At 43.1% G+C, this 12,691-nt stretch overlaps 1 protein-coding gene across 1 annotated transcript in view; it reads right to left on the bottom strand.

The window, feature by feature from the left end:
* Positions 1 to 12,691, bottom strand: part of sphkap (SPHK1 interactor, AKAP domain containing) — a gene marked incomplete at its 5' end in the record, with an annotated part of 36,027 nt that overhangs the window by 15,873 nt on the left and 7,463 nt on the right. Inside the window, one exon of the mRNA XM_083637409.1 lies at positions 12,687 to 12,691. This exon is cut by the window's right edge and continues 106 nt beyond it. Within this exon, the coding sequence (XP_083493535.1) occupies positions 12,687 to 12,691 (5 nt within the window). The remainder of the gene's footprint in view (positions 1 to 12,686) is intronic.

The raw sequence follows: 12,691 nt of genomic DNA, 5'->3' as shown, positions 1-12,691 counted from the left end.
CACTCTGCTGCCTGCCATGTTGAATGGATGGGCCTCTTGTAGGCAGACAGCTCTCTGTTCCAATCAGCACCTGCTGCCTCCAATCAGTCCACTCAAATCCCCAACCAGCTGCACCTGAGTAGGACTGAGCCAAAGACACAACCGGCGACAAGATAATAACCCCCAACGCGGAAGTAAAGCACGGAAATGCCGCCATGCCAACCAAATGATGAATTATAACATAATTCTTCATTACCTTAATAATTCAATAATAATAAACGACACAGTCGTAACAATAGCTACTGATGTACTGTATATGAACAAAATATCTAATTTTGACTACTCAATGATACCTCCGTGACCTTGTGCAAGCAACCTGTTGCATCAGGCATGTCCAAAGTCTGGCCCGGGGCCCTCGGCTTGTCTCTCAAAATATAGTATATGTGGCCCTCCACACAGTATTGGTTAATCAAGCAAGTTCATTTAGCATTTTTCCGTTCCCCTAACGATGACAGCTCATACAGTTTGTGGACAAGCACCAAGTAGGAACAACACAAGCAGAACTAATGTTTTCAGATGGTAAACAAAATCCTTGGAGTACAATTATATTGTATGTGATTTTATGTGATTTCTTTTATAACCCATATGATGCGAGAAGCAGCTGGCCCCCCAGGTATTTTCACATTATCTAATCTGGCCCCCATTCAAGTTTGGACACCCCTGTTTTACTTGCTACTTCAGCATTTCACTAGGTTTGAGGCTCTTGCTCAGGAGCACTGATACTGAAAATCAGCCCAGGAAAGCAGTGCCTACTTGTCATGCCCAGCTGGCAACATGCTGCCTGCAGGTGGCAGTATAGAGTTCGAGGGAAAGGGAGGCGATGGGAGGTGATCGACGCTTTTGACCTTCAGAAGGATTTTTGAGAAAGGTCTGAGACCGAAACGTTACAATATTAAATTTATATTTTTGCAAGTTTGGACAGTGTGCGGGACTCTCTTTATTTTGTGTGAATTATATCCTTGTCCTACGCACCTGCCCCGTAAGAGAGATGTGCGGAGTTTTCCTTCGGACCTTGAGAAGGATGACACAAGTTAACCCCATCAGGCGGCGCGAGCCCAGAGGCAGACACTCCAAATATGGGCTGTGGAGGAAATAGGGCTATCTGTTCATCTCTGTCACTGTGTGGCCTTCTGAGAGACACAGACACCTTCAGCTTCTATTATCTCCCACAGACGTGCAGACAGACGCTCACTAGCATAAACTTATATGGGACTGAAGGGCTGACGGAGTGAAATAGGGAGAGAGACACAGAGATAAAACTCAAGGACTTAGAAGATTAAACAGTGTTTCCGGATGAGAGAGAAATAGCGTTGGTGATTGATGTCATGTCTTTGATATGTAGGAAACTAAGTGGGTGAAAAGTAAGCATCTGGGCCTAGCGTTCCCTCAGGTGTAAATCTCCTGAATTCCCCCCCAGCGTGTTGTGTCAGAGCTCTGGCTGTAGCACAGATCTGGCTTCCAGGGTTTCTCGCTTCACTAGATGCTCAACCCACGGCCAAATCTCCAGCTGTGCTCCAGCCATCCCGCTGGACACTGAGGGTGACTGATCACCTGCGCCGCCCGGCCCATGAGCAGATCTGGAGCAGACCCAGAGAGAAGTAGAGAGTCTATTAGTTTGACCATAAACAACGTCTAAATGATCCAATCGATGTTCCCTCCCTTCACATGTTTTGTCTCATCGCCCCCACAATGAAATCAGAGGGATACATGACACAGTTAGGTCTGATTTGGATGAAACTGAAGGGATGGTGCATCTTGCTACTGACTGTGTGTCTGCATTAGAGGTCTTCACGGGTCCAAAAAGTGGTGCCTGAACTCAAGAAGGCCCGGAAATGTAGTACCCAGAACCGGAAATGACCAGAAATGATTAGACTACAGAGACCCGTACAGAACTGATAAATGTCGGACCCGGACTCGACCTGGACCCGCAGTCGCTTCTTTTGAATGGACCCGAGGCCCGGCGGGCTCCTGGTCGGACCCTTGGGTATTTGGGGGTTTGGGGTCTGGGTAAGTCTCACCTCGTCCATGTTTTTCCCAAAGACATTTTCTGTCATTTTAGGTAGTTCTTATCACACTGATGTATGTTTAAGTGCTAATTCTTCTGATAAGTTTGTTTTTAATTAATTCTTTGACGATATAAAAAGGGGTGATTGACAGCTGTGACAGCCACTCGCCAGGTCCACTCGGGTCGTAATGGACCCGATATTTCAATGTCAGAGATCCGAGACCTGCGGCAAACGGTAGTGGACCCGACCCAGACCCAGACCCACAGTCACTTACCCTCGGGTATTCAGGGGTCCGTGAATACCCGAAGACCTGTAGTCTGCATTATGAGCAGGGCATGACATGTTTGTGGTTTGACTTTGAGATAGTAGGAATGCAGAGAGCAGCATTATGGAAAATCTATCATGGCCAAAACTAAAAGAAAGATGAAACGGGATGACTGCTCACTCTGTTTTATAAAGGCATGCATGACAGGAGGAGGAACGAACAGCATCCTCATGCCCAGGTTCCAGATGGAAATAAATTCTGCCGCTGCAGACATTGAATGAACTTGTGTGTGTGAGAGACCTTGATCCCGATAACAAACAAACACACACACACACACACACACACACACACACACACACACACACACACACACACACACACACACACACACACTAATACACAAGGTTCAGTTATCTCTGCCTATTTCAGCACAAGTTCCCATTTGACCTTGGAGATGCAAGATTGTCTGGCAGACAAATGTCTCTGTCTTTCAATAAGTACACACACACACACACACACACACACACACACACACACACACACACACACACACACACACACACACACACACACACACACAAAGCTGGGAATTTCGTCATTTTAGGGGCAAGGCCATTTGGCCTTCTGCGTCACAAATTTTTTTAGGGCACAAGGTCACATGCCAGGGCACAAAGGCCAGTGCTCTATTGACATCATGAAGAGTGATTTTTATGAAATGTGTGTTAAAATGAGCCAATGACACATCCTTTGCATAGGGCAGCCTACATTAAACTAAGACCACTGACGCTTTTAAAGCAACTGACAGTAGCAGGCTTTAGGTATCTCAGAGCATCACGGACAGTGACTCTGATGCTCCCACACAGACACATACACACACACCTGCTGCTGCGCTCACTACTCTGATGCTCACACACACACCTGCTGCTGTGCTCACTACTCTGATCCTCACACACACACACCTGCTGCTGTGCTCACTACTCTGATCCTCACACACACACACACACACACACACCTGCTGCTGCGCTCACTACTCTGATGCTCACACACACACCTGCTGCTGTGCTCACTACTCTGATGCTCACACACACACCTGCTGCTGTGCTCACTACTCTGATGCTCACACACACACACCTGCTGCTGTGCTCACTACTCTGATGCTCCCACACACACACCTGCTGCTGTGCTCACTACTCTGATCCTCACACACACACACACACACACACCTGCTGCTGCGCTCACTACTCTGATGCTCACACACACACCTGCTGCTGTGCTCACTACTCTGATCCTCACACACACACACACACCTGCTGCTGCGCTCACTACTCTGATCCTCACACACACACACACACACACACACACCTGCTGCTGTGCTCACTACTCTGATCCTCACACACACACACCTGCTGCTGTGCTCACTACTCTGATCCTCTCACACACACACACACACACACACACACACACACACACACACACACACACACACACACACACACACACACACACACACCTGCTGCTGTGCTCACTACTCTGATGCTCACACACACACACCTGCTGCTGTGCTCACTACTCTGATGCTCCCACACACACACACACACACACACACACACACACACACACACACACACACACACACACACACACACACACACACACACCTGCTGCTGTGCTCACTACTCTGATGCTCACTACTCTGATCCTCACACACACAGCTGCTCTTCTTGCTTCTTCCCTCTCCCTTTCTTCATATGGCTCTTTTGTTACTCTGTTGTCATGATGCCAAACACAAAAACACATTTATTATAGAGTACTATATTCCTTGCTTATACTGTAGATATAGTATTATGTTTGCTCTGTGCTCTTTCCTTCCTGTAGCAACAATGAAGATATGGCTACTTAAAATAATTACTTAATTACTTTGGTACTGCAGCAGCTGGACCAATTATGGACCAATTTCCCGTACAATGGTAGCCAATTTCGCCTCTACATCCTTTTCCCTCGCACTGATGATACTGACATTCAGCAGCAAACATTTCCTCTCAGGGAGGGAGCAACGAACACAAGGCTACATCTATGGATGTCCACACGCCGCAGCTGCAGCCAGAGTCCCAGAGGCTAATGGCCTTGAGTACGCTATAAGCCTCCCCAATAAGCAAATGTTCGAGTATCCCATGCAGGTACAATGGTAGATACAATTTGACAATTTTGAGATACATTTTTACACACACACACACACACACACACACACACACACACACACACACACACACACACACACACACACACACACACACACACACACACACACACCACAATTGGCTGTGAGTTGCTCAGCTTGGAGCCCCAGGCTATAGAGGACGTCAAGATTCTGATGCTGTCCTGGTTCTCCTCAGTCATAAGTTGCAACTACAGTATGAGAACTTTGAATAAGTTGAATATGAGCTAGTTATTCAGAGGCATTTTGGAGGAAACTCTTGAGAGAAGGTTTTAGTGGTGGCAGATGGACAGTCTGAGGTAAGAGGAGAAGGTTAGGGAGGAAGAAGAGGGCTCTTTCTTCCTGCTCTCATCCTGCTCTAAGTCAGATCTCCTGCTGCAGATGGCATATTTATTCTGTTCTCTCTCACTGGCCCTTCTCTCTGCGCCTGGATGGGACAGGTCAGGACACAACACACAACCCATGTGTGAAGTGTTTTGATCCAATGATGGATGGATCACTCTCCCCTGAGGACCACAAGTTCAAAACAGGAAGACAGACAGGGGAGGGGGATGGACAGTGTTGAGCCGGATGAAATAGACATTGTACCGCAACTTTAATTATACTATACTGAAGAATCTGTTAAAAAAAAAAGTTGTAACATACATCACACGTGTCACATAATATTGACTGATTGATTGATTTTATTCTTATTTGCCTATTTTTTCTAGCTTTTGATTCATACCTGATTTTTTACTGTTCTTTTATTATTTGATTAATGTTTTATTTTCTATGCAGCACTTTGTTACACTGTTTTGAGGAGTTCATCTGTGGTATATAATAAGATAAGGCAGCCGGTTCCGCTCCGCACAATTGCTTGAGTGACATCACTGGTTACATCACAATTGCTCCGAGAGTAGTTTAATGGTATGCAATATTTAAATGAGATGCTTGAGATGCTCCCCCCTACACAATTGCTTGCCTTGCGAGGAAGAATGTAAGGTGCCACCCCCCTCTTTATATGCTTTACCCTGTCAAATCTCTCAGGGGCGTGATACAATTCAGTGTGACTATCACAGCAACATGACACTTCTCTGTGTCTTCATGCATTAAAACATGAGCGAGTGATCAAAGGTGACAATGTGATGCAGCCAGACGTGGGTGATGGAGCGAAAGGCAGAAAATCCTCTGCTTTTTATCTTTTATTTAGCTCACAGTTTTGGGCCTTTCAAGTCTATTCCTATTCCTGAATGTGTATCATTTTCAAAATAAATCTCACATTGTCGAAACAAACAGTTCCCAAAGACTCAACTGGGTTGCCTAATTCGGTAATCAAGGAAATCAAGGAGTCCAAGAACAGTGTGACCTATCAATAAAGTCAGAGTATGTAACCTTTAACCTTTAAACATGCCCCCAAAGCTCTGCAATCAATCACATAATTACATAATAATGACCCATTAAGGTTATAAATAACGCCAAAAGCGACAACAATCCGTTGTCCTTGTGTGTGTCACTTTGGCGACAAACTGAGCTAATTATGCTCAGAAGTGTAATGTGTAATGTTATGCAGGGTGTAAAAAAATACTCAATAAATGATGCTGCCTGAGTCATCCACCATGAGTCTTTACCAAAATATCATGCTTATTTTTCTCTCTCTTCTCTCTAATTTTGCTCTATGCCTTTCTCTCTCTCTCTCTCCCTCCCTCTCTCTCCAAAACGACTCCTCTCCTGCCTCCTCCCCTCTCCCCCTCTCCCCCTCGCTCTCCTCCCTGCTGCCCTGCACGGCCGAGGTGGGGACGTCTCCCACAATGTCATCGATGGTCGCTCTCCTGTGATTGATTGGCTGTGTAAAGCAGGAAGAGCTGAACAGAGAATTGAGAGGCAGAGGAGCCATTTGTCACGTCAAAGTCTGAGAGCCACGCTGCAGGAGGACAGGCCACATCTGTTCCACATAAACGTTCCCAGTGATTCATGGAATATAGATACAGAGTCAGGGAAACGCACGGCCATTGTCTCATTTTGCACGAAAACCAAGATTAAACGGCGTTGTTTTTACAGTGCACACGCACAAAAAAACACAATGAAGATAAAAGCGTTTTGTCTTAAATAATCCTGAGTGAGGTGTGAGCATGAGAAGTGCTCCAGTCGCAGACAAGAGCACAAACAGCATTAGGCTAGCAGTCAGGAATGATGACGAGGAGAAAGACATGCTGCCATGCATAAATCTATGACTTTTACAGCTCTTTATGTGATGGTCAATAACTGTGACAAGTCAGCTTGATTCACAGACAAATGCTATAAGCCAACTTTGCTCTCCAGATTCCAAATTCACTAAACTACAGTAATAAATGTGTCTTATATTACCAAGTTTTTGTATTGACCATATTTTACATGGACACCTCTGATCTTCAAGATGCGTAACTCAGTAGATCACTGGGATCTGTGGTGAATTTAGATCAATTCTGTAAAGATCCTGGATGTAATGTGCAACATGGCACACACAGTTGCATGAGTCATATGTACATGTTGTGCTAGATACAGTAATACAGCTGGTGCCTGGGGGGTTCAGGAACATTCAAGTCCATATAGGGGGCTGCTCACACTTACTGTACAAAGTGTGAAGTGATTGTGTGGGAAAGGTGTTTTTGGCTGCTACTTCCTGTTACCTTGGTAATGATGATTAAAAACCTGAGGTGTTTTAGAAAGGAATGTGGGGAAAATTCTTCACCTGGTACTAATGTAGTATTACGCCTGCAAACAATGGGCACCTATAGAGTCCATGATACTGGAATAAAAAATGAACAAATACATAGTTCCCAATACTGGTTTGTCAGAACTGGTGATGTGGCTTGGATTTATTTGGCTTGTGGGTTAATCACAGTTCCCCCCCCCCCCCAATATTTCATGAACAATGCACAGACAAGACAAACGAACACGCTCAGACACAAGAAAAGAAAAGAAAACATACATATATTCAACATTCAATATTACAACGTGATTACCAGCCGCATGTTCTTGTGAGAGATATTGTGCCTGGGATCCCACGCAAGGGGTCCATGAGAAACCAGCCAGGCAAGTCACCTGTCACCCCTCGTCGAGGTAGGCTAGAAACGGGTCCCAAATGGTTGAAAACTTTTTAAGTGAATTGGTCCTCAGGAAACCTAAGTCTCTCCATCCGTATAACAGAGGACATGTCCGTCAACCACAGTTGGAAAGAAGGTGAAGAGGAGGACTTCCATTCCTTCAAAATGATTTTTTTTTGCCTATAGGGCTGGATTCACGTAGATTACAGCTACTACTTTCAATGGTTCTAACCTAGGACTAGGTTTAATCCATGTCTGTGAAACTGATCCACTGGTAATGCAATTAATCCTGGATCGTTGGGGTGAGGCTATGATCAGTGGAGTGCAGCAGGTCAGACCTCTGGCACAGAGATAGTGCTGCTCAGAGAGAGAGAGAGAAGACCTGGGGCATAGCTGAATGTCAGCAAAACCCCATAGGATGGGACAGCAGAGGAGACATTTCTGCTGGTAAAGGTGAGAAAATTGATTTGACATTTGGAATTTAGAGAAGCTACAGTATTTACTCCTAGAGTCTGGTGAGTCCCCCGCTCAGATTAGAATCTACGTTTTTTTTTTATATAGAGATTTCAGATGATGGGTTTTAGAAGAGAGAATTGATTATGTATTTCAAACGCTGTCCAGATTAATCATACTTTCAATCAGGGCCACCTCAAGGTCACATGGGACCTTCCATAAAATGCTGGCAGGATAACACGTTTGCTCTCTGTAAAGCTTTAGTCTAAGCATGCGGCAAGGAAATCACAACCGATAAAGAGATTGTTCTGAAGCCTCATACCAAATCTCATTTATAGATGTATGTGCAGATTGTCAGTATCAGAAAACAGTATTATTTCAGTACTAATGAATCCTGTTATGAGCTCTGTCAGGTTCTCATCCAGACTGTGGAACCACTGGCGCTTTAGCCTGTATGTAAAATGACCTTGGTGCAATACTTGTAATACCTGTGTTTTTCTTATAATCTCTCTCTCTATATCTTTATTTATATATTCTGTATGATGTCTGTTGTATTATGGACCCCCCTGAGCTGTGTCCCAAATAAAGTTTTGAATTTAATTGAATTGTATGAATCAGACTCACGCTTATTCTTAGCTACTGTAGTTAGCTTTAGTAGTTAGCTTTATGGGACCTTCCATAAAATGCTGGCAGGATAACACGTTTGCTCTCTGTAAAGCTTTAGTCTAAGCATGCGGCAAGGAAATCACAACCGATAAAGAGATTGTTCTGAAGCCTCATACCAAATCTCATTTATAGATGTATGTGCAGATTGTCAGTATCAGAAAACAGTATTATTTCAGTACTAATGAATCCTGTTATGAGCTCTGTCAGGTTCTCATCCAGACTGTGGAACCACTGGCGCTTTAGCCTGTATGTAAAATGACCTTGGTGCAATACTTGTAATACCTGTGTTTTTCTTATAATCTCTCTCTCTATATCTTTATTTATATATTCTGTATGATGTCTGTTGTATTATGGACCCCCCTGAGCTGTGTCCCAAATAAAGTTTTGAATTTAATTGAATTGTATGAATCAGACTCACGCTTATTCTTAGCTACTGTAGTTAGCTTGTGTTGAACTCACCGTTTCAAAAAAAGGGTAAAAAAGGACTATCGTACACAGATAAACTTTGTGTGCAGGTTGTCATTGTCTTCTGTATAGTCGGTCAATTCACTGCTGTCACATTTTCCAATCTGGTTATGTTGAATGCAGTTTCTTCTAGTAAGTACAGTAGTACTAGTACACTTAAATGTTCACATTGAGTTAATAGCACAGAAGGTAGGCTACTGGCAGTGCCTCTTCCCAGCAGTAACAGCACAAACTTGCCCTGCTCACATAGCTAACAGAGAAATACCGCAGTGACTTCCAAACAACTGTTTTATTCTCATATTCATTGTTTTCACTTGAGAAGTTGTAACATATTTTCCATCAGCACGTATAGTAATTATGTAAGGGTTAATGCACGACGAGGTGTCCATTATCAGAAATTAATGGACGACGCGGAGGCGTGAACCGTCCGAGGCGAATGCCAAGGACGGTTGCTTCCGCGAAGTCCATTCATTTCTGATAATGGACACCTCAAAGTGCATTAACCCGCTTATACCATGGTCACTTGCCAAAGAAACAAAACAAGACCATTCATTTATATTTTCATGCATTTTGCAATCAAAACGTAGTTTTCATAACCTTGAATATGAGTTGAGAACTGGCGAGACAAAATAGTCCCCTTGGCTGCTCAAGATTAGGCTATCATTGGATAAAATGGCCGCTTAGTTAAGGTGACCAGACGTCCCCGATTTTCAGGGACAGTCCCCGTTTTTGGTGACCTGTCCCCGGCTGGAGCTGTATCTGAAAATGTCCCCGATTTTCTACTGCCGTCTGTGGCTGATATGACTCTAGCTCTAGCAGGCTCATTCTTAAATGACCTACAGCATCCGTTGGGACCAACAATGCCATGCTACCTTGTTGGGAAGGGGGCTAAATAATGAATTTTGAAAAACCGGCATATATGGTAAATTTCAAAGGGGACCCTTGACCGCAATTAGGACTCCACCGAAAATACTTGTTGAGATCTGAGGCTATTCATAAAACATCTGGCGCTGTAGGTTCAGAAGGCCAGCCCAATGCTGCTGGGGAACACATTGACATTTTGTAAAGGGGCACAGTGAATAACATTGGATATTTTTATAATATATTGATTGCCGGTGAGCCGGAACAACTGGCGACCGTATAACTGGTATGTTTTGTACAAGGATGTCTCTCAGTGTGTTGCTGTTAACTGCCCATTTCCTTGTTTTCTCTTTGTTGATCTCGTCTTTTTGCTCTTCGACTTGATTTGTATCAGTGATAAGAGGCAGCTGCAAGTTGTAAACAGAGGGTTTGACAGTTGACAGCTGAGAGCCCGGCTTCTGTCAGCTGACCAGAACGAAAATCATATTTCTAAATAGCCATTATTTTAATAAACTGAGCACTCAGGGGTAGGGTTAGTTTACTTTGACCAACTAAATTTTCTTCTAAACTTATAAAAGTGCCATATTAAGCGTTAACGGTGGTATAGAGCTCAAACGGCTCTGTCGTGATCCTGGCGCATTGATATGAACAGTGAACAGACCATTTAGCTAGGTGTACATTATCACTGTACATTATCACAAATTAATGGACACCTTGCTGCCAATCAGAATCGAGTATTCACCCAGACCATGGGATAAAATAGTATAATAGTATTAGTACCACATTGACACCCTTAGCCTCAATGTATCTTATTGCTAACAGTAGAATTCCCATTAGATCTAATGTTATGTCTCTGGGGACATGAGGAGCTTTATTGATCTGCTGTGTGTCTGTCCGGCAGCTCGTCCTCCCAGGTTACTGTTGACTTCAAAGAGCACAACCAATCACATCGACTCGACTGTTTGAGCCCACATTGAATCAAAACTTTTCAGCCAGAAAACAAAGGGCGCTGATGGAAAAGATGTTACTCTCAAATCAAACTAAATCTGTTCTGATACATGAGATTAAAACAGCTGTTTGGAAGTCACTGCAATGTCTGTTGGGAGGAAGCGCTGCCTGACAGACATCCTGCAGGGCAAAAACAATACCTTCAGAATCAGAATCAGAATCAGCTTTATGTACAACAAGGAGTCCGGTTTGACTCCGGTTAGCGTTGGCAAAGTACTGCCATTAGCTCAATCACTAGTCTAGTACGATTCTATTATTATAATGACTAAAAGTAACTACATTCAACTCACCCAGATTGGTCGATGTGGTATCAATGCATTTACTTTAATGTACACAATGTGACAATCTGCACAATCTGTGTACAATAGTCCTGTATAAATATGGTAGCTCAGTCAGAGTGTGCCTTTGTCTGTGTGAGTGAAGCTGCTGAAATCCTCAGGAGATATGAGATACAGTGATGTTTTTAATAAATCACAGAGTACAATGAACATGATCGGGATACATTTACCATACAAAACAATCTCTCTTGATTTGATTAGCACTGTACTCACAGCCTGCTGAGACTAAACTGTGCTTTTAAGTCTCTTAGTGGAATGGAATTGCATAGTACATATATTCAAAGAAGCTGTTGGTGTATTTCATGCCGGTAATTGTTTAGGATAAATTATTTTGAATTCATAAAAGTGTTTTTCACTTTTCCAGATAATTTTCAAGACTGAAAAACACAAGCCAAATCCTCCTTTTCATTAGCCGACCTGGCAACCATGCTCAGACAACATGTCTCTCTGATTGGATCATAAAATCCTGCACCTCCATTGGCTGATCACATCAGTGAGGTCAAATGTCTTAAAAAAAATCCATCCATAGTACTCAACATTGATGAGTAAACAGCAAGCCACATGAATAATGGAGTTGTATGCCTGATGGTTTGTAATGTAACATATTTTCTACACCTTCACAGCCACAAATATTAATACAACTACACGTTTCTAAATATTTGTGAACATCAGTTTATGGATCTTTGTTAATTTTTTCAAAAAAAGAATTCCTCACAAATATTGATATATAAAATAGAAACGGCAAAGTAAAGAAGGCTTTGAGACAGATCCAGTGATTTTGGCATTATCTCCCCTCCATCAAGAAACACATCAAGCAAGGCATGTAACCACAAACTGCTCCATTAGAGCTGCATAGTGGCCAAGTGCAGGACTGCAGTTGTGTTGTAAATATCACACACTGCAAACAGATTTTGAAAAATCATGAATCAAAATCTTATTTTTCTCAAAACAAGTGAAACAATCTGCCATTTGCAGTGAAAATCAACTAGTTTCAAGAATTTCATTGAATCTAGAAACATGTCACTACAATATGCATTGAAATAGAGTGAAATTATCACTCCCTTTGTCACCTTTTCCACAGGAAAAGGTTGAAGAAAACAATGTGTACTACTCAATATGTGAGGTAAAATATACCCATCTCATCAGCCTAAACAACAAAGTAGGGCTGCAGCAGAGAGGTGTCTGACTCCCACAATTCCACAATTGAAACACTGCTTTAATCGCCCCAAATTAAATTCTAAATTCACACATGCAGGCAATCAAAGACTGGCCATGTTGGTCCGTCCTCAGTTTGCTAACGTTACTCACGGTGG

Source organism: Poromitra crassiceps (assembly GCF_964638095.1).
Source record: "Poromitra crassiceps genome assembly, chromosome: 5".
In the NCBI taxonomy this organism is placed as follows: Eukaryota; Metazoa; Chordata; class Actinopteri; order Beryciformes; family Melamphaidae; genus Poromitra; species Poromitra crassiceps.
This window is presented reverse-complemented; position numbering and strand designations above follow the sequence as displayed.